The 27,367-nt window shown below is 39.2% G+C and overlaps 1 protein-coding gene across 1 annotated transcript; it reads right to left on the bottom strand.

Annotated features, from left to right (window-relative positions):
- Window positions 1-1,266: 1,266 nt before the first annotated feature.
- Window positions 1,267-27,036, bottom strand: tbx4 (T-box transcription factor 4). Its single transcript, XM_015050137.1, has 9 exons — window positions 26,830-27,036; window positions 22,533-22,678; window positions 22,156-22,250; window positions 14,584-14,703; window positions 13,265-13,412; window positions 5,160-5,312; window positions 3,538-3,626; window positions 2,736-2,971; window positions 1,267-2,648 (listed from the first exon to the last, which is right to left on the bottom strand). The coding sequence occupies exons 2-9, from the start codon at window positions 22,674-22,676 to the stop codon at window positions 1,984-1,986; spliced, it is 1,650 nt and encodes a 549-aa protein (XP_014905623.1). The 5' UTR covers window positions 22,677-22,678; window positions 26,830-27,036; the 3' UTR covers window positions 1,267-1,983.
- Between the last annotated feature and the right edge of the window lie 331 nt (window positions 27,037-27,367).

The raw sequence follows: 27,367 nt of genomic DNA, 5'->3' as shown, positions 1-27,367 counted from the left end.
GGAACCCTTTATTATAGAGAGCCACCTGTCATGGTATCACTAAACGTATCCAGGTGTCATGGCAATAATACAACAGTATTATTGTATTTCAACATTACGTTTAGTAATGTTGAAATAATGTTTCTCAGTAATATATTCAATAACTTGACAACAACAGTATGTAACAAAGCATTCTAGGAAAACATATTGTGGCATTAAAGCTGAAGTATCCAGCTTTTATAAAAAAAAAATGCTTTTTGCATATTTGTTGAAACTGTCTCCATGTGGTGTCACCATGTAGTGAGACAGATAGTCTGTGAAAAGATCAATTTGCACCACTGCATTTCTCCAGAATGCAGTGGTGCATTCTGGAGAAATGCACCACTCCCGACCAAAACAACCTATCAGAGCCAGGAGGAGGGTCTTAGTGTTGTCAATGGATCCCATGTATTTGCTGCTAAATGTGCTAATGGTGGAGAAACAATTTACCATTCCAGGTAAACCACTTAGTCAAGGATTCAATGATGTTTTATTATCATACCAGCTAGCATTTGCTTGTTTGTAGTATGAAATTTGGACTCAAGTCCCAGATCAAGAAGCCTAATAAATAAATAATAGAGTATATATATATAAAAGGGTAGAGTGCCTTCTCCGGGTCAGGGGGGTCATCCTGCCCCAAGTGGAGGAGTTTAAGTATCTGGGGATCTTGTTCACAAATGAGGGAAGAAGGGAGCGGGAGATCAACAGGCAGATTGGCGCAGCATCTGCAGTGAAACGGGCGCTGTACAGGTCCGTCGTGGTGAAGAGAGAGCTGAGTCAAAAAGCAAAGCTCTCGATTTACCGGTTGATCTACATTCCCACCCTCATCTAAGGTCATGAGCTTTGGGTCATGACCGAAAGAACGAGATCCGGCCAAGCGGCCAAAATGGGTTTCCTCTACAGGGTGGCTGGGCTCTCCCTTAGAGATAGGGTGAGAAGCTCGGTCATCCGGGAGGGACTCAGAGTAGAGCCGCTGCTCCTCCATGACGAGAGGAGCCAGTTGAGGCTCGGGCATCTGGTCAGGATGCCTCCTGGACGCCTCCCTGGTGAGGTGTTCCGGGCACGTCCCACCGGGAGGAGGCCCCGGGGAAGACCCAGGACACGCTGGAGGGACTATGTCTCTCGGCTGGCCTGGGAACGCCTTGGGGTTCCTGGAGGAGCTGGAAGAAGTGGCTGGGGAGAGGGAAGTCTGGGCCTCCCTTCTGAAGCTGCTGCCCCCGCAACCCGACCCCGGAGAAGCGGAAGAAAATGGATGGATGGATAGAGTATATCATCCACAGTCATGACTGGCCATGCTAACTAGTTTTAGCATTCAGGACAGGCTGTGCTAGCTGCAGCATAGCAGCGAGCAATGGGGAAAGACAGAAGGAGGGATGAGCAGCGCCACATGGAGGATAATTGGCAGAACTAAGATACCTTTGGGATCTGATTGGTTGTTTCTGGGAGAAGGCAGAGGAGCTAAATTTTTTTCACAGATCTGTCTCACAGCACACTGTCACAACATGGCACAACTTTTTCAACAAATATGTTAAAAATATTTTTATACAAGTTGCGTACCGCAACTTTAAAAGGCAACTCAGAAAATACTGATAGTAATGTCATTGACTATTTTCTCTTTCTATGCTTTCTTCGTCTTCCTGCTTCCATATTTTGTGTGTATCTCCTCCTGGCTTGTTGTTGTGACCTGGGTGTGTGTTAGATACTTTGTGCTCCTCACACACACAGTTTGCATTCGAGTCTCAGAAACATCTTCAGCCTTTGCACCATCTGTTATATACCAGTATAAGTGGAGAGGTGGGCACTGACAGTTCAGTATACAGGCTGTATAGATTACAGATGTGCAGTGCAGTTCAACAGAGACCATGACTGCTGTTCAGTATCATTGTACTTCAGTATCTTCAGCCGCTCTGGGCTTTCAGAAACTTTTCATGACGTCTCACCTGAACAGAGGGATTTATCCACACATTAGCTGTCGGTCCAGTGACTCCCTGCATTACTTAGCCCCACTTGGTACTGATGGGAGGAATCTCGGATAGGCATCATTCTCTGACTAGAACATGCTGAATACTCTTTCAGAGGCTGGAGTGGGGAGCCTGATTTTTTGTGGTACAAAGGCTGATGACTTATTACATCACTGGAACCAGTGAGAACTGGAGAGCAGGACGAAGAAGAGGATGACTGCGGTATGACCGGCAGAGCTCTCTGAACCACAGCTGAATTGTAGACGCCCAGGTCGGTCTGCGGTCGGGGTAACATTGCTGAGGCGGGCTGTGGCAGCACGGAGTGGACAGCTGCGGCGTTGGAGAAGGGGTGAGAGGTGAAGGGCTGGTACGGGACGGCCTCCACGCCATAGCGGGAATATGGCTGCATCGTGGCCCACATGCTGCAGTTAACAGAAGGAGAGATGGTCCGCTCGTCTTTCTCTGCCACCCCAGGCCCCGCTCCTGGCTGGGTCTCCATCCCGCTATACATGCAAGCTTCTCTGGCAGTGATGGCTTCGCCGCAGTAGGGACGAGAGAGCAAGGGTGACTCGTAGGAGGGAGCAGAACGGAAGAAATGCTCCTCTGACATCACCGATGACGACTCCAGATATGGTTGCTTGCATCCGAGCTCCAAATGTCGGCTGTTATCTGCAGAGCAAAAGAGTCAACTGACCTGTGGGCCGCTCCATACTGTGTTTGATTTTGTATTATTTCCCTATAAAAACAGAAACGTACCTCTGTGTTTGAAGCAGTGGTAAACTAGACTGGGATCTCTGCTCTGAGGAAAGTGGTTGGAGAGAGAATCCTGGGATTCTAAGTTTGACAGAGAAACTCCTGTGTCATATGGATAAGAAGACAGGACCTGAGCATGGCTGGTCAACACTCCAGCCCGGAGCTTCCCTGCCAGGTGGCTGTGTGAGGAGATGATCCTCTGACGAACCATGTTCTTAGAAATGACTGGATAATCTTTCCTAAACATCAGGAACAGAACGGCTTTGTCAGACATTCATTGAAAAGTCAACATTTTCAGAGAGAAGTACAGGCGTCTGTAAAAAAAACAGTCTTATAGAACTAAAAAGTATGCTGATATGAAAGGTACGAGTTAGGGGTGCACCGATGAATCGGCCCTGAGTTCCTTGATTTTGGGAATCCGTGATCAGCTGATACTTACGGCCGAATTTGTCCACTGATCTTATCAACCTTGGCAAAGGTCTGAAAATCAGCCACCGTCTTCTTTTGCTCTGCCATGAGAGAGTCTGACTGACAGACCTGCCCACCAGGTCATGTCTGCACATGTGCCATTAACTATAGTCACCCCACTGTTACCAACTCAGTGATTTCCTTAATATATTTAGCAACGTTTCAGACAAAAAAATCTGTATCGGCCAAAATCAGAATCTGTAGATCAGGATTTTTAAGGATTAGTAATCAGCGATCGGCCAGAAAACTGCAAACAGTGCAACCATAGAGTGAGATGTAATATGTTAAAGGATATATGAAATAATTTCTTCACTGGTGGCTTACTATAGAAACGTACCCCTCTAGTCTGGAAGCACGCAGGTCTCCTTCTTCACTGCCTCGGAACCCTTTAGCAAAGGGGTTGTTTTCAATCTTCAGTTGAGTGATCTAAAAAAAACATTTTAGTACAACTCTTAGACTTTCTGGCTTAAATCAGTAAGTAAGTCAATAATTAGAACTGATAAGCAAATTTGCTGTGTTAAACAGGAGCTCAGCAACTCTTCAAATGTCATAGCAGTAGAAGTGTTTTGTTTCTATAGCTAACAGATCTCACATTTAATCAGAAACTGAGATCTGAGATTCAGACATGGAATGGGGAGTGGGACCCCTGACCCATCTCTTATCCAACTCTTCAGGAAGCTGCAGACATGCTAAGTCGTTAAGCTGTAAAGGAAGCACCTGTGATTGAACACTCGTCAACCACAGGAGTGTTGAATCAGTGTGACATTGTAATGCGATGCAGAGCAGCAGCACAGTCTGCAGCTACCAACAGCAGAGCCATCTAATCTAACCTAATAAATATTGGGATCAGCAGTCTGATGCAGATACTACCATGTTAGTTAGGATACACAATAACTTTTCTTGTATTTAAAACACTGCATGAAACATCGCTTCCAAATATAGGGGAAATGCCACACATGCTGCTGAGAAGAATGTTGCTTAATCGTGAATGTTTCTTTCTCCGTTTAAAAAATTGCTATGTCTACATAATTGTCAATTTTTTTTACAAAAGTACTGAAATACATGTACCTATTGTTGAAACCAAAAGTTTAGATACAATGATTACGGTTAAAAGACACATAGACCTTTCTTTATCATTGTCTGAAGTTAAATCAAAGCAAACCTGTCTTGTTATATGTCAGTTAGAATCACCAAAATTATTTCTATTTGCCAAAAGGTACAATACTGTGAGAAAGAATGTTAAAAATGTATTTAATAATGTCTTCAAAATCCAAACATTACATAAAGAATTATTACTGTCTCTTTAAACAATGGGGGAAAGCCCAGATGATAATGTCATGTCTTTGGAAGCTTCTGATAGGTTAACTGACACATTTGTGGATGTAGTCTAACATCTCATCTTCATCTCTGCAGACATGCTCTATGGTCTCATGTAGCTGAAGTGGAACAGTTTAGTCCCAATGACCATATATCCATTTGGAAGAAAAATGGAGAGGCTTGTACCACCCTAATTACGATGGTGATTTTCGAATTGTGGCTTTGAAAAAGGTTATGATGAACAGATGTTACCTGGATAGGAAAATTATTTGCACTTCTGTTTTGATGAAACAAAGCTTAACTTTTAGTGGTCAAATGGACCAAAGTTCAGTGTAATAGCCAAGGTTTTTTTTTTTTTTTGTCTACATTTAAAACTAGATGTATATATGATTACTCTGCACAGACACACAAACTCTTTTTCAAATGATTATTAATATTATTATTTAATACAAATAAAATTATATTAATTAAATAAAAAATTTTCAGGTTTTTTAATGATTGATAATCGTCAGTCGGCCAGAAAATTGCAGTTGGTGCACCACTGGTTATGTTTTCTGGACGTTCTAAGCAAATCTATTGATTTTTATTACTCAGATCTGTAGCTGTTGACCGTGTGGAGAATAAAAAGTCAGGTTTGTATACCTTATGATTCTGATAAGATGTTACTGAGATGAAGGCCGTCTCATGGAAGACGTGAGAACAGTAGGCTGTGTTCTTTGATCCAAAGGCGTTGTTTTCATCAGCTTTGACAATGTGAAGCCTGGGCTGGTACTTATGCATGGAGTTAAGGATGATCTAGGAAAGTGAAAATTTAGTTGAAGCCACAGAGGAACAGAACATAAATCTAAGACATTTTTTTGGGTTGTTTAGCTTTCTACATCTGTTTTTATATAGACAGTGGTAAGCAAATCAAAAACATACGTAAAAATTATTAATTGACACTGATAAAATAAGCCTGTGACGTGAAGACATTTGCTATGTCAGAGTTAACTGTTCAGAGAATCCAACTGGGGTTGTTCCTGCAGAGCAACATTTGCATCTTTTTTAGCCTGTAAAATCAGCAGCGCTAGTTGTGTAGTTCTGTAAAAAAGAAAAATCGGAAAACATTAGATTCACACTGAGATCAGTTTAATAAGCTTTGTTGTAGAATAGAAAGCGTGTATAAGTTTAACTTAAGCTATTGTTTATGACGCAGGTTAGCACAAAGGTGAGACCACGTCTCTGTGACAGACCCCAACTTTTGTTTACGCTGTGTGCACAATTATTAGGAAAGTTTTAGTTTTGATCATATCATCATTTTCATGCATATTTTCCATCTCCAAGCTGTATAAACTTGAATGCTTATTGAGTATAAACATATCAGTTGATGATCAGTTGACAACTTGTGTAATAATTATGCACACAGTGTACTATGTACTGTCGTTACTATGGTTACAGACTGCATACTGGAGCAAAGTTCCCAAAGTTACCTGTCTCAGACTCTGATAGGTGATGGTGGTGAAATATGTGGTTGGTAGGTGATTTATTCCCTTATTTCTGTGATTCATCTTTGATACAGTACAGGTTGGAGCTGTTTGATCAAATCTATATCAGACAGAAAACCAAGTGTTTCCTGTTAAATATTTCTTTGAATCTGGTGCTTTTGAGCAGAAAGCTGTTTTAGTCATTGGGATAAGTAATGAACTCCATCTTTGCATATTTCATCTGACTTGATGGGGACTCTCAGAGCTGTGTAGCAGGTGGCGTGTGTTGTGCGTTTAGGTTGTTAGGTGGTTGCAGGTCAGCTGACTGACATCCCTCTGCTCACCGCAGCTCCATGCTGGGCCCAGTCAGGCATTAGCAGCAGTAGAGCAGGGTCACCAATGGTCCAGCACTGTCAGCAATGATGAACATCAAGCTGCGCTCCCTTCCTCCCTTTCTAGACTCTCCTGAGAAGCCTTCACCTCAAGGGGGCTCCCAAAGAGAGGCAAAGGTTGAAAAGGCCGAGGGCTGCTATGCTTTGCTCGAACACTGAACGACTCCTTCCTCCTTTTCTCCTCTTGCTGAGGAAGACTGAAATAAGCTTAGTATTTTCCTACCTCTGTTCTGCTGTCCGTGGGCGATACCGAAACTCCTAGACCGCCAGTGGCTAAAGAAAAAGATTAGCCTTGTGTTTGTTTTTCTTCATTCACCAGGATGTTAGTTTTGGATAAGTTGAAAAGTTATTTTTATATTAAGAACCCTAATCCTGCCACAATACTTAAATTGCAATTGATATTCATCCATTTACAAGTTGGAGTTGTGTGACAGAATGAGTGAAATTAAACTCAGTAGAAAGATATAATAGTGTGATTTAATTCAGCTATTTTATTTGTCTCAGAAAATAAAATCATCTAGATACATATCTTCAAAGAGTTGTTGTGGATGGGGTTACTGTGGGCATGAAGGATCTCCAGTAGTGACCGTTTGCTTAGAACATCGGCAGAGAGACGTTGGAGTCTGGGATCTGATCCTTGCCTATTATGATGGATGGAAGAGATGCTTTGAACTTCCTCCAATTTACAGTAAGTTTCACAGCGTCAAACTTGTGCGTTACATATGCCACGGGCAAACATTGGCAATACATAGTTATCATGTGACGACATACTTCTGGAAACTTTGTAGCTGAACGACATCTGGGTAGGTATCTGTAACTATATGCCACGATAGTGGCTATGAATAAATCAGCTAAACCATATATGGGTCAATCCTGACAGAGCAATTCTGTTGATATATCTTTCTCTTGCACATTGGTCAAGATTGTCAATATAGTTTATTTTTGTTGGTCTTGAAGCTGAGAGTCCAAACCCTCACTATGAGGCCAGTAGTGCAGGACATGGGGCTGGTTTTTACCAGACTTGATATCTGCAATAAGGGAAGAATATACAGTAGTTTAGCTGTAGTGTTTTGGCTGCTGCAGCTTCCGTACCCGCCGTTACCTGATTATGCGGAACTCAGCTCTCCTCTCCATACAGACAGAATGAACCAGTCAGCCATGGCGACTGGTTCATTCTGTCTGACTTTCTGAAACACTAACATCTTGACAAAAAGTAAATAAATAACTCAAGCAAGTGTGAAGTTCAAGTTATATGAAACAAGAGAACATTTTCTGTCCGTTTTGTCAGCACCCAGTTGATTGCAGGCGCAAAGATACCATGACTACTCAGAAACAGAATAAGAAGCTAGCTAGCTGCTAGCTACCTGCTAACTTGGCCTTGAATCAGGCATATTTTTTTGTTGAGCATCTTTAAAAGGAAGATTTCGTTAAATATCAAAAGAAGACTCTTACTTTTGGACATAATGTTTTTTTAATGTTCAGTTGAACCACAGCAGTTTGTTTCAATTATGTACTGAAGTATTTTTATTTACACTTGGTAGCTGATTTCAGACAGTTTGTTGGCCAAAATTAGTTTACATTTATATTTATCTATTTTATATGTTCTTTGACGCACTAAACGTATTGTGAGATTTTGTATCTATTTATATAACATATTTTGATTCTAGTGACTGTTTATAAAGGAAAGGGGAAAAAAAACCTTCTGTTTTAAAGTTACAAAGTTACATATTTGTTTGACCAAATCCAAATAAAAGAAAAAACAGAATATGTGGAATTTCATCTGTGATAGCATTTTCAAGTCATTAAAAAAATTATATCATATCATTTCATGGCAATATGTTCTATTTAGAACATGTTTGATGTTCAGACTTGACATCAAAGGTTTTAAACAGAGATTTCCAACACGCTTTCCCAGTTATATAACATTTCTCCAGTTGAGAGTGAGGAGAAGAAAACCCTCCAAGGCTTATTTACATAAAATAGCTTCATGAAGAACACAGGGCTTAAGAGAAGTTCTAACAAAAACAAAAACTGATAAAAAAAAAACACTTGCATTTCCATCACACATCACTAAGTCTAAATATCGTTCTATTATTTTTCTTGAAACATAAATCCATATTTACATTTTATGGATTATTAGGGTCTATCACTTTATGACATGATTAATTAAAAATTTAAAGGATGAAATAACCTTTAAAATTATTGAATTAGGCCTAAGGACAAATTTAAGGGGGCATTATTTTGTAAAATTGACTTTTTTGAGCTTAACTTTAAAATGTATGTGGAATGTTGCCTTGATTTTTTTCATGCGTTTTTAAGAAATCCTATAATCTCCTTGGCAACCATTCTGCTGTGCAAAATGTTTAAGATCTGCAGTTTCCAAGCTTCTGCCTCACAGAACAGCCCTTCCCAGAAATCCCCCACTCAGCTCTTTCAGACTAGCCAGGAGCAATTAGCAAACACCTGGTGGAACCGTACATCGGCTGATCTCATTATAGGAGCTACTTCTCAGTGAAAGGCTGGTAAAATCATTATTAAAGGGTTAATAGAGGAGCCATGTTGTGATGACTTCCTGAAGGTGGAGTTTCAAAACGTCCAAGGGTTTTTAAAGAGACAAAGGCCCAATATAAAGGTGCTAAATTACTTTAAGTCAGATTTCTTTTAAGTTATGTTTGCTTTATATACCATTTTTATGACAACTGAAATTAACAGTTACTTGATTGTTCTACAAAATGGCACTGTTCTACGAAGGGGAATACACAATACTGCCCCTTTAAATTCCTAAGCTACAGCAAAGCATCGTTACAGGAAGACTAGATGTCTAGTGATTCCTCAAAGCTTGCAAAACGCTGTCATGTTTCCACTAGGTGGTTATTATTTATGTAAAAGTCTAAATTATTTATAATAAAGCCTGGGATCAGTTATAATTCCAACCAATACAGCACCTCCACATCTAAACAGTTCTGCAGTTCTGCAGCCACAAGTTGACCTCACAGCCTAGTATCAACTAGAATCTAATCAGAATCTTTGGAAAGTCTGTAACACGATGATAGGACTTGATAATACCTCAGTCTCTACATGAAAAAAAGTCTTTGCTAATTAAGTGAGTGAACAATGTTTCACTTTGTTTTATTGCAGCCATTTGCTAAAATCAAAAAGTTCATATTATTTCTCATGAATGTACACTCAGCATCCCATCTAGACAGAAAAAACAGAAATGTAGAAATTTTTGCAAATTTATTAAAAAAACAAAAACTGAAATATAGCATCATTATAAGTATTCAAACCCTTTGCTGTGACACTCATGCTGTCCATTTCTTCTGCTCCTCCTTGAGATGGTTCTACTCCTTCATTGGAGTCCAGCTGCTCATGTCAGAGCAAATGATGTGGAAGGAACTGCCCAAGGAATCCAAGGTTCTTTGCTTTGGTGGCAAGGCACAGTTCTGGCCAAGGTTCCAAAAGAATTTCTGCAGCACTTAAGGTTCCTAAGAGCACAGTGGCCTCCATAATCCTTACATGGAAGAAGTTTGGGATGACCAGAACTCTTTCATCCAGCCAAATTGTGCAATTGTGGGAGAAGAGCCTTGGTGAGAGAGGGAAAGAAGAAGCCAAAGGTCACTGTGTCTGAGCTCCAGAGATGGAGATGGGAGAAAGTTCCACAAAGTTAACTATCACTGCAGCGCTCCACCAGTCAGGGTTTTATGGCAGAGTGGCTGGATGAAATCCTCTCCTCAGTGCCAGACATGTGAAAGCCTGCATATAGTTTACCAAAAGACACATGAAAGACTCACAGACTGAGAAATAAGATTCTCTGGTCTGATGAGATGAAGATTGAACTTTTTGGTGTTAATTCTAAGAAAACCAGACACTTCTCATCACCTGCCCAATACAATCCCAGCAGTGAAACATGGTGATGGCAGCATCATTCTATGTGGGTGTTTTTCACCTGCAGGGACAGGACGACTGGTTGCACTTGAAGCAAAGATGAGTACAGAGAGATCCTGGAAGAAAACCTCTTCCAGAGTGCTCAGGACCTCAAATGGGCCGAAGGTTCACCTTCCAACAAGACAATGACCTGAAGCACACAGCTAAAATAACAAAGGAGTGACTTCAGAACAACTCTGAAACCATTCTTTACTGGCCCATCTAGAGCTCTCACCTAAACCCAATTGAACATCTCTGGAGAGACCTGAAAATGGCTCCACCAATGTTCACCATCCAAACCTGACAGAACTTTATAGGATCTGCAAGCAAGAATGGCAGACGATACCCAAATCCAAGTGTGAAAAAGTTGTTGCATCATTCCCAAGAAGACACTTGGCTGTACTAGATCAAAAGGTGCTTCTACTCAATACTGAGCAAATTTCTATATTTCTGTTTTTTCTGTCAAGATGGGATGCTGAGTTGAGAAATTCATAATTAAAAGTTATGAACTTTTTTATTTTTAGCAAATGGCTGCAGTGAAACAGAGAGTGAAAAATTTGAAAGGGTCTGAATACTTTCCGTACTCAATGTATGTGAATTTCCTCAGAGGTGTAATTGTGCTGTTTAGGGATTAATGAGATGAAGATGAGAGGTTGTCCTATATTGTGTAATGAAGATAATGAGCAGACATGGGGATCTGTTGTCCTGTGGACGGCAGCAGACTTCCTGGTCCCGCCATCCCCTGCTCGGCCTCCGACTCCTTCTCCGACTCGACCTTTTCACTGCCCAGGCTCTCAAACTGATGTGACAACAGGCTCCACCACTGATCTGAGAGGTTATGAACCTAATGAGCCTGCCCAGTGATGAGATGGCTTCAGACAAGCTATCCCAGAGTTCCCCTGGGGAGAACTGCCACAGTCACACTCCTCACACACTCTCCTCTGCACTTGTTTTCTCCTTCCATTCCATCATTTAGAAGTCAGCACATGAAAAGGCCCTCCATCATGGTGCTGCTCATCTCTCTGTCACTCTGGCAATATTAGGCTATAGAGTAAATAGCCTAAACTTCACTTGAAGTTAAGAAACTGTCTTGAATGACTGGTTGTGTTTACCCTAAAACAATTAGACAGAACTGATTTGATTTTGCTCTTTGAAACTCTATTAATAGATAAGTTTGTGTAGATGGCTTATTCTAAAGAACATCAGGACTTCTCATAAATTTTTCTGTTCAAACTCAATGGACTTGATTTAGGAACAGACTCAAGTGGCTTTTTAATTCTGGAAGAATGTCATACATTTTCAAACTGTGTCTGTAGCATTGTATTTAATACAATGTAAAGTCCATCTAACAAATAATATGCTGTGAGAACCCACTGCTCCCTATAGGGCGCAAAACCCGGGCCCCATACGGAGCAGTGCTGTTTTGAAGCTAGGAGTTATGTCTCGAGGCAAGGTGTGAATTTAGTTTTGGTTAAGGTTAGAGTAAGGAAGAGATTAGTAATGGTCGGGATTAGGGAAAAATACAATTTTTAAAACCAATGGAAATCAATACAATGTCTTAATATGACTAGAGATACAAATTTGGGTGCGTGTGTGTGTAATAATCACCAGCAGATGTATTTTAGATAAATAAGAGCACATCTACTCATTCCTGTAAGTCCATCTGTTTGCTTGCTCCAGTCTGGGAAACGTGATAATGTTATGCAGTTTTTCAGCAAAATGTTTAGACAAAAGCCGTAATATCAGTGTCATGTTCCATTGTATCTGTTATGAGCTCAGTTATTTTAAATCTTCCAGGATATTAGGTGTTCATTCTCCTTCACTGTTTAGAAAAATAGAATATAAATATCCTTTATTGTCTCATCCTGGGTAAATTTTTGCAACAGCAGTAAAGTGAAAGACAATCAAGTCAAGTAAATAGAATATGAAATATATAAAAACAGAAAAGGGAAAAAATAGTGTACAGCCAGGGCAAGATTTTAACATAAATATCATGTAGTTATAAAAACATAGCATACTTTACTTCCTTTGCTTTACTTCCAACTCTCGTGTTTTTCTTTGTGAATCCAGTTAACTTTTCTATTGTTAGTAGAGGAGCCTTGTTCTGATGACTTCCTGAATGTGGATTGAGTGAAAACCAGAGACAAAGGCCCAATTCAAAGGCATTATATTTTATAATCTAATTTCTTTTAAGTTATATGTGATACATATAGCATTTTTATAGCAACTGAAGATAACATAAGCTGTTTCTATGTCAAATATGCACAAATCTTTGTCTATATTCTGCTAGTGTCCCAATCGCCGGGCTTCCATCAAATAAGACATTAAATTAAAATTATGCGTGACTAAGCTTTTTCACACGATAAGTCATTAAAAGTCATGGAAGTGATGGATGTAAGTTTGGTAATTGGTAAGTTTGGCAAGTTTGGTGCCACACTCATCATCTATCAGCCATCAGAGTAGACGTCAGGTGGTGGAGCAACAGGCCCTTTATAAGGAGCAGCTGCATCTGCAGTATTTTGAGGAAATTGTAGTTGATGATTTTACAGAAGAGCTTTGGATTCAATATGTTAGAATCCAGAGTTCTTCTGAATAAGTCACTTCCTGTTGTCTTCTTCGTGGTTTTTGCTAGTAGTAACATCCGGCTGTTGATCATGTGACTTGTGTGATGCAAAAGAAAAGTGTTTCCATTGCAATTCTGTGGAATATATTTCAGTATTTCAACATTGATCAAAAACGTGAGTTTTTTCAAATTCAGCTTGTATCCATTACACAAAGTTTTCAGAATTTCAATTGGCACAACTCTACAGTTAGAGATTTTCTAACTATAGAAAGTCACTAACTGTGTGCCTGGAACCTACATAATACTGCCCCTTTAAATTGACATTTAGATCTTCTAGAACTCACTAAGATGAGAGATACATGTAAATCACTTTTTAGACCCTAATGCACTTTGTCAGGTACTCACATGTCCGAATGGGTCCAGGTGATTATTTGTTAATTTCAGCTTCTGAAATGACACCAGTTGCCTCATCCAATGAGCTCCTGTAGCAGGGGAGTCCGGATGAACGTAGAGTCTGCCTGGCATGGCAGGCTCCGCCTTCCCAGCCACCATCCTGAAAACACATTGGGATGTGAGATGTGTGTTGAGACTTGTCATACATCGATCTGATCCAAAGGGCTGTAAGAGTACAGTTTACCAGAACATACAGCGTCCTCATGCATTATGGTGAAGCACCAGAAACATTATCAATAACTATCTAACTTAATATGTTGCTGAATAACAGCAGAACACTCCCCCCCAACACCAGGCTCTGGCATTAGAGTGCCTTGTAAAAGTATTCACACCTCACACTTTTTCAATTTGTCATGTTACTGTTCCATGAGTAACAAGCACAAACTTTAAAGTTTATTCAGATGGTATGAGTCCCAACTAGTTTTACTTATTCTTGGTCTTCTTCCTTCATATTTAACATCCTACTTTTTTTTATGAAGTGCAGAATCTTCCCATGCTTGCCTCCAAAATAAGCAAGGGCTTGTCCCAAGGTGCAAGTAAAGAATTTAAATATTCATGCAGTAATTGTCAAAGTCAGCTACATTTGAAGAAACTTGTTTCATCGAGGAAGTTTAAACAAATACAAATCATGTTAAGTTGTCAAACATCTGCAGCTGTTTTTTTCTGATAATTTCTGTGATTTTACTGCCTCTTTGCTTTTCATTTTGCTTCTATATTAGTGAACTTTGATGTTTATAATATGTAACATTTAGGGGTTTAATTGTACACTATAGTCATGATTTGGTACGTACTCCGTTTTTACAATCATGGTTCATTAATTTTTGTATGCAAAAAAAAAAAGGTTGGACAATTTCATAAAGAATATTGACTTAAATTTGTAAAATCTCAAAGAACTCTGTTTTTAAGGGGACTGTCATCAATAAGTACCATTAATGAATAAATAGAACAACCAGAGGAGAACAGATGTGCTTGATGTGTGTGTCCAAAGGACAGTAACCATGAATAAATACATAAAAAACAAAGAAAAAAAAAAGAAAAAAGAAATATATAAAACCACAAATGTCAGATCAGCAGTACATCCCCAATACATTCTCTACATGCTACCCTTGGTCATCGTCTGGACCTCCTGTTGCTCTTTCCAGGCCCTGCTAGTCTGTCATTTATCAAGACTAATTGGGAAACAAAAATTCTATTTTTCTCTCAGAATTCTGAAATCTGTTGTGTTACTGATCCACCGTTTACTGGGAGGAGTTTTGTTCAACCAGTCTTACCATTTGTTGTCACAGAACTTGTAACGGTGGTCATCAGCTGGGACAACATCAATGAGAAGGATGTATTTGGTCTTGGGGTTCATGCCACTCGCTTTAACCTTGTAGCTAGGAAACATCCTCCTGTTGAAGAAAATAAAAAGACTTTTAGACACACTTACCTTCTGATCTGTTTCATCCTACAAACATAAAATCCGGCTCAGAGATGATCTGTTTAGCTTTGACTTTCTTTGAGATCAAGACCCTGAAGGAGACATGGAGTGGCATCACATCAGGTTCAAGGCAGACAGCTGCTCACACTGAGCCAGGTTTCTTCTTGTTAAAGGGGAGGTTTCCTCTCCACTGTCACTACATGGTTCCTCAGTATGAGGGATTGCTGCAAAGCCATCAATTCAGTGCAATGAAATGCTGCAACCAGAAACCTTAATGGCTCTAATCTATTAGAATGTCCTTGTTTATGTTTTTCATTCAAAAAAAAAAGACCAAAACAAAGTCACATTTAATTGTGAAAAAGGTTACATCGTTCTATTTTTTTTTACAAGTAAAAATAAGAGAAGTACAACATGCATTTCTTCTCAGACCCCTTCATTCTGCTGCCACTAAATAAAGTCAGACATAACCAACAGCCTTTAATTAGTGACAGGTTCAGCTGTGTTTAATTTGATTCCAGCAAAAATCCAGAGGTCTGTTGGAGAGCATTAGTGAACAAACAGCAGGGAGGAGATGATTAAAGCTTCTAAAACAATACACCAATCTTTAAACATTTTACAGAGCACTGTTTAATCCCTCATCAGAAAATGGGAAGATTATGGAACAACTGTAAACTTACAGAGATCAAAGCATGGGAATAATGAATTCAAATGAATACAAACATCCACCACATCTTTTCAGATTTCCACTTGTAAAAATGTAAAACTATGGTGCATTTCCTTTTAACTTTACAGCTGCTTTTGAAAAACCTCAGGGAAAGTGTGGGATTATCTCTCATCCATTTAATGCTTCAAAACCAGAAGACAGAAGAGTCTAATACAGAAGTCAATGCTATAAAATACAAGAAGGAAGCCACATTTGGTGACCTTTTCTGGGAAAGCAAAAACATTTTCATCCCATCTGCACCAAAAGGAAATTTCACAAAGAACTGTCTGTCTTCTTATAAAACCCTAAGTGGTTTTTAATGGCACCCGGCTCGGACAGTTTAAACAGCTGGCTCGTCATTGCTTAAGAGGCTGCAGTCAGTAGGGCCTGCAGTTTGTGTGTGGGTACTGCCCATAGCGACGCGCTCAAACATTAGACAGCACACTCAGAGCAGGCCTGCGTGCCTATCTGGGTTGATGGGAACGCAGCAAACCCCGTCGTCATACTTGCTTCTCCGATTGGTTCAATTGTTGATCTTCAAAGGCTCATGTCTCCGATCATGTTACTGTAAATATTCCCTTACGTTAGAGGGAAGGGAAAGGGATTGAGGGCAGGTAATTTAAATCTCTCTGTGAGGCTTCAAATCCAATCAGTTGGGCAGATCAGATCTGCTATCATCCTCACTGAAAGACAGGTTAATCTTAGGAGAACATTCAAAACAGACCTCTGCTCATCTCAGGCTCCTCTCCCAGCACACAGACAGAGCAGATGGAGGCCTGTGTCAAGACATGTGGGCCCTGGATTTGGAGAATATGGTCATAATGGGGGAGGCGAGGCTGAGGCTCTGCTTCAATTTGGAAGAGACTCAGTTAGTCCTGGCAAATAAAATGCACATAAATCTGTTCATACATTTATTAGGACAGGAATATGAAACTCATTTTTTTGTCAGGCGGAATCTGAGGTCTTCAGGTGTCAGTGTAGCCATGTTATCTGCTAAGCCAGAGGTTCCCAAACTGTGGGGCGTGCCTCCTAGGGGGGCGTCGTGTCATTGCAGGGGGGGCGCGGGAAGCCGTCTGGATGAAAAACAAACAAAACATGAACACTGTATGCTCTGGGTTTTTACCTTAGAATGGCCAACTCTCTGTTATTCCTATGTCAATTTGATACAGTAGGGTCTTCCCATATTTGTGTCCTCTGTCACTTTTATCAGCAGTTAAAACAGTTTAGTCCGTTGTTAACATGTTGTAACCTGTTTTTCCGAGCCGCCTTTAAACGCAACATGAGCGCTGCGTCGCTCGCGCTGGGTTTACACCTGTGAAGGAGACCTGCTGCTGCTGTGCGGAGCTACGTAGGTTTGTGTTAGAATCATGGCAGCAAACCAGCAAAACGCAAAGAACTTTTCACAGTTTTTCCCTCCAAACTAACCGACTGAGTTGAGTAAAGCTGTTGGATGCAGGTAATGTTAGCTAAAAGATGACTAGCTAGCTAATATCAATACAGAACCTTAAGCTTAACAAGTACCTTGTAGGCTACCGATGTTGGTGTCGTCACACGTCGTTTCAACCAGACAGCCATTTGTTGTAATCCATAGGGGGGGGCACAGAAAATGTTTGGAAACCACTGGGGGTGGGGGGCGCAGAAGAAAAAGTTTGGGAACCACTGTGCTAAGCTAATATTTTTTACTGTCAGTTAGAAACCAGTGAACAGGTAACTGAGCCTCAAAGCATTTCAAATGTAATCTTAATTGAATGCATTTTGTTTGGTCAGTTATATGTTTTTTTATGAAACTAAAACTAAGTTAAGTTGTTTCCTCTTGGTAAAAAGGAAACTGGTTTCCACAGGCCTGCTGGATTTACCCAACATTAGAAATGTCATTTATGAGAAATAAAAACAAAATGCATTTAAACTGCTAAAACCTCAGTTTTAGCAGTTTGTAGTTTGTATGCAGTTTTTTTGTTTTAACATCAGCTAAGGTTGGCCAGCCGGCCTGCTCTTGGCCAGCTTTGTTATCATAATACAAACTAAATAAATCACCTGTTATACTGATAATGAGAATGGTGAAAAATAAAGAAATTGGAAACAAAAATGCTGCAGAAATTGGGAGTAAAGGCTCTACAAACTGAGAGCCGGGACAGGTTAGCAGTCCATCACAGGGCACTACCGGGAGACACCATGTAGAGAAAATTAACTGTTTTTGGACAAATAACTGGAACCTCCAGAGAAAACAGATGTATGCATGGAGAGAACCTGTAAAGCCTCTCGATGTGAAACCAGAACCTTCTTGCTGCAGAGCAGGCACAGCACTGTGCAGCTCTGTCCTGTGCTACTTAATTTAATAACAGCAACAAGTGGAGTGGAGGTAGTTGATTGTAAGTTTTCTCACTCTCCAATATTTTTGAAAAACGTTCATCATTCTACATCTGCCATCAGATATAGTGAAGCGGAGGAACCTGACACAGACTTCAGCTTTCTAATCTTTATCTGTTGGAGATCAAAAGGAACTCATTGTACAATATGACTCAACATATTCATTGTGACTACAATGTACATATTAATATTTTATGGATGTTTCCAGTTATCAAATCAAATCAAACCAAATTTATTTATATAGCACAATCTCTTTTACAAGAGCGTTCTGAAACTTGTGTGTGAATATGTGAAGAATCTTTGGAAGGTTTCATAGATAATCAAATCAATATAACAATCAATGAGTCAAATTTACATTTTACAACAGTCTCTACTGTGCCAAGGTGTTTTCCAATAATTTAAGAATAAAGGCTAGAATAAAAACAAACCATTGTAGAAACATAGGAGTGTCACAATAATGCAATGTGCTGAAGGCAGCTCTAAACAAACCTGGTTTTGCTTAAACTGAACCAAAAACAGAACATTGAAGGCAGTGAATTTCACAGCTTTGGACCATTCTGTGAAACTCGCTGTTTCACCCCATGGTTTCTCCTTATATTTCACTTTACTATTGAATCTGAATCTAAATACATCAATATGTGAATTCTTCAGAGTATTTATTGTGATTTTATTTGAATTTGTAAGCTCATCGGATACAGACAGTGGTCTGAAACCGATGATCAAACTCTAAACACAAATGAGGAGAAACAAAAGACAAAGAGCTCAGATGAATATGAGCAGCATAAAAACCTCTGAGCTCTGTGGTTTCCTTCCAGTGCTCCTACATGATGATGGAAGATGGCAGTTCAACACACAATTTGAAATGTCAGGGAGTTCAGGTCCGCCGATCACCAAAGACAAAGAGTATTTCCTCCATTTGCTGGTGTGACTGAGTGAGTTTAAGAGAAGCATGAGAAACGGCAGTTGGAGAGTGCATGTGTGATATCAGTGTCAGAGTGTACGTGTTTTTTTCTGGCCAGCCAGCTGTTTCTCCCAACAGTCCCACATGTGTAGGGCCTCCAGCAATCCATTCCTTCTCTGGGAATCTCCACCACTACGGCCAGATCAAAAGGAGCACCAGAGGTAGGGGTTAAAGTGTGTGTGTGGTGATGAAATGATCCAAACATAGTACTCAGGCCTAGTGAGGGTGCCGGATTTCTCTTATCAGCCTGCTGCTGCGACTCTCTGACGGGCTGTGTACAAAGAAGGAGAGTGAGGGAAGAACTGCGCTGCGCCTGGCGCTTTGAAGAGGCCTGGACAGTGACACTCATCATAACAAGCATCGGACCCGGTTGGTGCTGTTTGAGGAAAAGAGCGAGCTGGTGTTGGAGAAATGTTAAAAATGTGGGTTTGCATCTGTCCTTCCTCTCCACCGCCTCTGCACTCACCCTCTTCACACCTCATTGATAGCATTCTCAAACTCACATTAAATTTTTGGTCTTGGTGCACGTTATAAATCAATCCATTGGTCTATTAGTGTCTAAAACTTACTGCAAGGGGTCTGTTGTCTTAGACATGGCTGTTTACTGATCATTACTTACACTGAAAAAACTATTATTACCTCTGGTAATAATTATTTCTAAACACCTGCTTTGTTGATGCATTTTGAATTTGTTGTTTTGAAATATGGATTTGATTAAAATCCCCATAAAACTACCAGGCAATTTTTAAATAAAGCACAAACAGCAATGCTTGGGGAATTTGTTCAAGAGTAGAAAAATGGCTCACAACAAATCTCACTTTGCATAATGTCACAGACTTTTTTCAGGTTTGATAAGCAATCAGAAATTTGTGTGTAATTATTTAGGGTTTTGAAATAAAAGAGCAAAAATTGTGTTACTCAGAATGTTATCGCAATTCAGATTGCAGAAAAACAAAAAACACTGCCCCATGAAAACAGTGCATAAAATACTGCTTCATGGTGCTTTATGATATAAAATCCCAATAAGACACACAAATTATAATTTGTGTGTAAATTATTTTCTAAGCTAGTTAAAATCTAATTCAGATTAGAAGGTTAATTGTATAAATAAGCAAACATTTTATATTATGGCACATTGGCTTAGTCCAGTGAGTTACTGTAACACATTGGAATATGTAGGAATGCAAAATCTTTTTTTTTTTTTACATGAGAACTTGCAGAAGCACCTGCAGAATATGTTCAGTTAAAACTAGTCAAGGACCATCAGCTGCAGTCTGGCAGGTAAACCCAGAAGGCCTCCAGCCTGCATCACTACATAGTTCTTCAAAGGATGTAAAGTCTTCAGAAACCACTCTATCAGCCAGGGAAGCGAAAGTCTATCTTCTGTAGTTATGTAGCTCTAAGCAAAAAATGTAGTGACCTTTTACTGGAAAAAAGCTCATTGAGTGAGGAATGAGAGGCAAAGGTTGATACGAGTATTCTCAATCTCTGGTTAATGTCCAAAGGCTTCACTACGTAATCCTCAGGCCGCATTAAATCCAACAAGGCCAGCAGTCATTTGTGGTTTCAATTATGTATGTGGCAGGAACTTTCCGTCTCTCCGTTAATTTTATCTGTCCACACAAGTGGCAGCAGAGAGGTATCATTCTCATCACAAAGACTTACTGTTACTTTCTCCACAAATGTTGAAGAATGGGAGCAGCTTTCAGCACATAAAACACTGAGCTGTTTTTTTTTTTTTTGTTGATGTGTAGAAAGCATAATTTCTTTCAGCAAAGGGATTATAACTGAACTGTATCACTATTTGCGATACATAAATCCTGGACTTTAGGCTCCAATACCTTTCACTATCCTTCCTATGCCCTGGAAAATCCCCCAACTACAGTTCTGATTGTGTCGCTGCTGCAGGGCAGAACTGCTCTGGGCACATCTGCTGATCTGCCATTCTTCTCCAGCTTTACCTTTATGATACTTTAAAAGTAAAAGTTCCCATTTTACTGTAAAATATATTGTTTTATAATTCAACCAAAGTTTGCATTAAGGATAATTACAGAAAACGTTCATGCAAATTTAGAGTTTTTGATCTGGAATTAAGTATAACTTTTCAATCTGAACAGTTCTCTTCAAACAGAAAGATAAAAATCATCAACAATAAACCACTGTAAGAAGGTGTTGTGATTTGTAAACTTTTTGCCAAGAGTGAGGTAATATCTGTAACACAAATATAGCACACACACACACGCACACACACACACACACACACACACACACACACACACACACACACACACACACACACACACACACACACACACACACACACACACACACACACACACACACACACATTAACACATATTAACACATATTTTCTTCTCAAGAACTCCCTAGTGACTTCATTCTCCCTATAGAAACCAGGATCATCTACTTTCATTGTCCAAACGGTAACTCTAGGGCTGCAACCAACGGTTATTACATTAAACTATGCACATAAACATATAATTAAACTCTTTTTTAAAGCAAGAAAAATAAATCTCTTATTGCCTAGAATGGAATAACATCATTCCTTTAGTGAACTCTTGATCTTATGTAGCTAAAACATATACCTCTAACATCTACATGTGAAAAGCTCAGCTCTTTCTGCCTACATAGAGTGTATGGTGATCTGTTGATTATTTTTTGGATTTACCAATTAAGAATTGGATAGCAAAAGATGTGTAAAGGTCCAGAATTTGAACCAGGTGAAGCTAAAACTGCCATTAGAAGAGTTCTGGATACAACCAATTTATAGACAAAAAAAGTTATTTCTTTCAATTCAGTTCCATTTATTTCTATAGCACCAGTTCACAAAAAATTCTGTCTGAGGGCACTTTACAAAAAATATCTTCATTTCAATCACAAATGCATTCCAATTGATCCTAGTTATTAAACCGTGCACTATGCTCAATTAACTACTGAAGTAGATTAAAATGTTTCAGTCTAAGGAAATCCAGCAGACTGTACAGGATTCATGCTGGATGACCATGTGGCGACAATCGCTTGCATTGTGTTATTGAATTAATATTAAATATAAAATGTTTGTATGTTTGTATTGTTCTGGCTTCATTACTGCTCTTAGTCCATTGTTCTTTCAGTAACTGGCTTTTTTTGGAGTCTGTATGCTTAAATTAATGATGATTCGATTACTAAATTAGTTTATCATTATTCGTATAATCGATTCATTGCGATTAATCCGATTCACAACAAATTCATTCCAACTCTGGACCCCTCAACTACCAGAGGCAAAACATCCTTCTGCCTATAAAAATGTGAATTTTTCCACAAGCCACAAGTAGGAAAACCAAGCCACCCCCAGATCTGCTCCAGACTGAGAACATGAAGCTTTTACTGACCTTCCAGCTTTTGTGATGATCATCTCAGTTCCAGCTTCATGGAACCTCTTCCACAGCTCCCTCTCATGAAGGACTACTTTAATGTTCTCAATGTTCTGAAAGAGAGCATAAATTCCCTCTGCATAAATCCAACCATCCACTGCAGCTGAATTTTACATGCCAGCACATGAAAAATGAGATACTAAAATATTCAAACTAGGTATTTAAACATAAATACATTCCAGCGTTTCACTAACTGGTACATAATTGGTCACAAGTTGACTTCAGATGTTGTTTGTGCTGCCAACAAGCGTACGTATTTCTAATTAAAAGAACCTCTGGCTGTCAGTGAAAAATAATTGGGTTCTTTAAGGTCAGCCAGCAGCTTCCATCTGTACCTGGTCAGGCCCAGCCGAGGTGGGAGCGGTGGGAGCTGTGGGCGCACCAAGTTGGGACTGGTCTGGAAACAGATCCGTCTCGGCGTTGGCCTGGACCCGGCTCACACGATCATCCGTCACAGCTGAAGCCTTCTCCTGCAGCATCTCTGCAGCATTACACAAATACTCAGCTGTCAGACTTATCAGAGAGGAGATTACTCAGGGGTCAGAGGAGGGGTCATCATGCTGCAGACCTGAAACGTGACTCTCTTCACCAACAGTGGCTGCTCTTCTGCATGCCCCACCACCACCGCTGGCTGATCTCATTCAGGTTCATTTGTGATTTGATTAATGAGGAAAATATATTTGTTCTGTGAAACTGCAGCTTGCTCTCTGCTCTGAGGACTGTCGGCTTTTAAGCGTTATGTTTTCAGTTTATGTGGTTTGTTTACGTTGTGTCTTTTTTTTTTGTTTAACTCACATCTTTTTTTGGGTTGAATAATAATAGATGAAAATAGAAAACAAAGTATTTTCATTGAGTCATTTTCAGTTTTCATCTTTACGTTATAAAGTAAATGCCTTATTTTTAAACCATTAATAAAATATAACTTCATATTTATACTTGTTCATATTTATTTTGTAAATGTGCTCTTTTTAACAACACAATTTAATTACATTTTGTTATAGTTCAGTGATAACCTGAAATGCAGTGAATCTTTATTCACCAAAGTCATCATCATCAGTATCATTATTATTTTGTGTGTGTGCGTATGTGTGCGTATGTGTGTGTACGCACGCAAAGTTTTCTCTTGAACAAATAACAAATCCCCTCAATCATTCTTCATATTAACCAAGTTCAGGAAATGTAAACTTTAGTTATTTTGAGTTTGGAAATCAAAGCATCTGCTGATTATCCAACACTCATTTAAATTATTTTATTTTATTAAGACATTATAATTATGTAAAAATGCTGATTTGACTCTGGAACATGAACATGTTTAATCTACATTTTCATTTAAAACTGTGGAGGGAAAAAAAATATGTTTAAAAATGTGCTTCAAGATGAAAAAAATTAATGTACATTTAAAGTAACGTGTTTAGAGAGGTTTACTATTATCAATATAGATGGAAAAGATTTTAAAAAATGATCCAATCCTTTCTTCTGGTTCTTCATGAAATAATACATTATTGTTTTGTACAATAAGAGGTTTTACCACTTATAATTCATTTAAAGAACAATTAAAGGACTGGTTGATAACACATCAGATCTGTCAACATTTTGAATAATAAGAACCTTTTCCTCCATGTGTCCACCTGTGTTTTGCCATCTAGATGGAGGAAGTTTAGTTTTTATTACTTTGTATACATGTTGATTGTCTTGTAGTTTCCTTGTTTTATATTTACAGATTGTATTGCTTGTATCTTTTATTTATTTATTGAAAGTTTATGTTAAGTCATTTTAACCTTCATTGAATAGTCATTTTTGAACATTGTCCAGGAACATCATGTGATAAACAGTCTTTAGGAAAAATCTGGTGTATTTTTAGAAGTGTTAATTAATAGATGTTCTTCCTACAAAATAAATTAAATTCATTAAATTAATAAAAGACACATAATCACTATTTAAATGTTCCCTTCCTACAACTAAAATTATACTTTTATAATTCAGCTTCAGATATAATAATCATTTCATTGCCTGTTTGGTCTGTTTAAAGTTCGAGGATCTAAATACCCCAGATCGACAAACATTTAACAAACTTCAAAACCTGCCACCATGTGTCGATTCATTCCATGGCGAAAAAATTCCTGTAGGCCGACTGGCGTATACCTGGCTTTTCAGAAAGCTTTCTGTTAATGAATCTTTGCTTCAGATCCTTGATAGCAACACCTGCTCACAATCTGTATGATGAGGATTTTTGGGACAAAGCTGCAGCGACCAGTGAGACGTGGCAGACCCTCGCTCTGCTGCTGCAGCGACCAGCTTCAGCTGCAGACTGAACACACACTCCTACCTGAGTGTTGCTCACGCTTAGTATAAAATATAAATGTAATATAACCGAGCTATTTGAATGATTTTCTTTTTAAAACAATAATTAGACTTTTAGAACATGTTGTAACTCCTGCACGTTAGACTCATTTACAGTTATCTTCACTGATCCTTTATTAAGTGAAAAGTGATTGCCCACAGGTAAACCTGTGCAGTGTGTCCTGCTACTGTCTCCCAGACCCTGAGAACCTTCTGCTGTTTATTCCTCAGGGCTGACTGTTGGTGCAGTGGCCCTGTGAACACAGAACGGTCACTCTTCAAGCCAACAAAGTGGACCAGAAAGCGTGCAATGTAAACGAACAGAGACATTTGTTAAAGCTAATAAAGATAACAGCTGACAGAGCAGCAGTCACACTGTGAATCTGGGCCTTTCACTGATCCAGTAGAACCAGGAATTATGAACCACACTCAGCTTTTCTTTGTCAGCATGAAATGCAAGCACTGCTGCCTCAAACAAGCTAGAATCATATGAAATCATGCAAATGAAAACAGTCTACCATCATTTCTGCATGTTCAGAAGACAGCAGATGTATTTTAATGTGTGTTAAATCCATAAAGGAGTCTGGACTGTACCTTCTGCTAGTGCTGAGAAGTGTTTGCTTTAAAGCTCGTTGCTTTTAAAACACTTCTAGCCTAAGCGAAGAAGAAGTAGCGCCTTGTGCACCAGTAATAAACAATGTTACTAATAACATGTCTACAAATCTGGATCTCTCACCAGGAAAAAGCTCTCTGTACAAACATTATTGTTACTGATCAACACACATACATTTCATGTTGGAAAGTAACAATGTTATAGAGGTCATGTGGTCTATCCTTTGCAGTGAATATTTAAAATATTCCCCAAAGCATATTGCTAACTGACAAAAGCCACAATGTCAAAGGCTGCAACAAATATACCAGAGGATTCTGTTGGTTCTGTTGATTGGCCCGCTGTATCTGAGATGTAGCCATTAGTTTCTAGGGCCAAAATCCAGTCATTGTTGTAAAAAATTACATTAAAAGCACTTTGACTGTCCAGATTACCTGCTCTGAAGAAAATATGTATCCAAACTGAATCTAGGAGCAAAGAAAGAAACATTTTTTAAATTACAAAAGCTATAAAATCTTATTGTTTGAGATAATTATTTTTGGAAAAAAGACATTCCTCTGAATTATAATAATTCAGAGGAATAATTATCAGTTTGACTATATATCAAATATTAATAATAATAATAATAATAGACATAATAATAGACATAATAATAATAATAATAATAATAATAATAATAATAATAATAATAATAATAATAATAGACATAATAATAATAATAATAATAATAATAATAATAATAATAATAATAATAATAATAATAATAATAATTATTATTATTATTATTATTATTATTATTATTATCATTATTATTATTATTATTAGTAGTAGTAGTAGTAGTAGTAGTAGTAGTATTTAAAAGGTTATAATTAAAGTGAGACTGCAAAAGTTGAACCCGTACACTATTTGTAAAATGTCAATAACAACGAACAGAAAGAGGAAATAGTAAAACCTAAACAGATGAATAAATACCGTTGAGCTCAAATGACCATTACTCCTGGTGGATTTATGTTTAATAATCTAATTACTCCAACACGTTTCTTGTTATTGGTGGTAAAATTAACGTTTTGGAGCAGCCGAACCAGACTTCTGACTAGAATCTGATAGCTAATCTGTGAAGAGAGATTAGGGTGATGGCCAGGAGGCCTTTCAGCCTCAAAAACTTTTCGGTTATCACAAAAACACCAGTGGAAACATACAAAACGCTGGTCAACATTTTAGGAAGAGCTTGCCCTTTCACAGATTATTAAAAAGGCTAGTTATTTTTATTTTAATAATTTTAGACACTCCATTTTTAATAAACGTAAATAAAAAAATATATAATATATATTATAAAACCCCATTTACACTGTTTTATTATTTTTGAGACATACGTTTCGTTTCCTACCAGACAACTTTCTGACTGAACAAAAAATAATTGAAATGTAAATCTAGCAGAAGTTTGAGTAATTATGGCGAAAATAAAGAAGTGATGAAGAAGCTGGAGCTCCGCCTCGCTGTCAGGCTGAGCGTTTCCCCTATCAGAAGGTCCTGACCGCGGCTCAGAGTCCTGCCTGGAATATTGACCTTCTTATCCCCATCGCCCTGCTCACCACGCCGCCTGACACCAACACACCGCCTCCCTGATCTTTAAGAAATGTTCCCAGCAGCTGGTGAGCAGCAGACGCTCCTTTGCAGCCTACCTGATGCGGTCACCTATCATCCCCGCGAACCGCTGATGATGACGACGATGATTTGTGTATCAGTCTAGCGGCCTGGCTTCCCCTCAGTCAGCGGCTGCACGCGCAGGAAGGAGAGTTGCCCACGCGCGGCTCTGGGTCCGGTGCTGAGGGCTGTAGCAGTCCGCTGGCAATGGCTGTACTGTCGGCGTGTCGGTTCTGTTTAGAACCGTTCAGCTTCTCCAGAACCCCAGCTGCGTTCTGCGCCTGTGCAGTGCGCTCTCTGCGCCCAAAGTGGGGGGAGGGTGGGAGAGGGGGTTCGGCGGGACTCAGTATTTTTCTTGAACACACACATACACACACACACACACACATACAGCTATTGGCTGTCTGCAGTGCGAAAGCAACGGAGAGAGTGATTGGTCTCCCTGTCTGCTCTGCGCAGGAGTTTCCCAGGCGGCCTCAGAACTTTAATATCCACACCGGCCTCTCTGGACAAACAGACCCGTCACCGTCTGGACCTGGCTGCTAACCCAGCATCATCATGCGCTGCTTTCTGTGG

This window comes from Poecilia latipinna, unplaced genomic scaffold (assembly GCF_001443285.1).
Source record: "Poecilia latipinna isolate Pla-1442-1.1 unplaced genomic scaffold, P_latipinna-1.0 Scaffold977, whole genome shotgun sequence".
In the NCBI taxonomy this organism is placed as follows: Eukaryota; Metazoa; Chordata; class Actinopteri; order Cyprinodontiformes; family Poeciliidae; genus Poecilia; species Poecilia latipinna.
The sequence above is the reverse complement of the archived record's forward strand: the minus strand, read 5'-3'. Positions and strand labels throughout refer to the sequence as shown.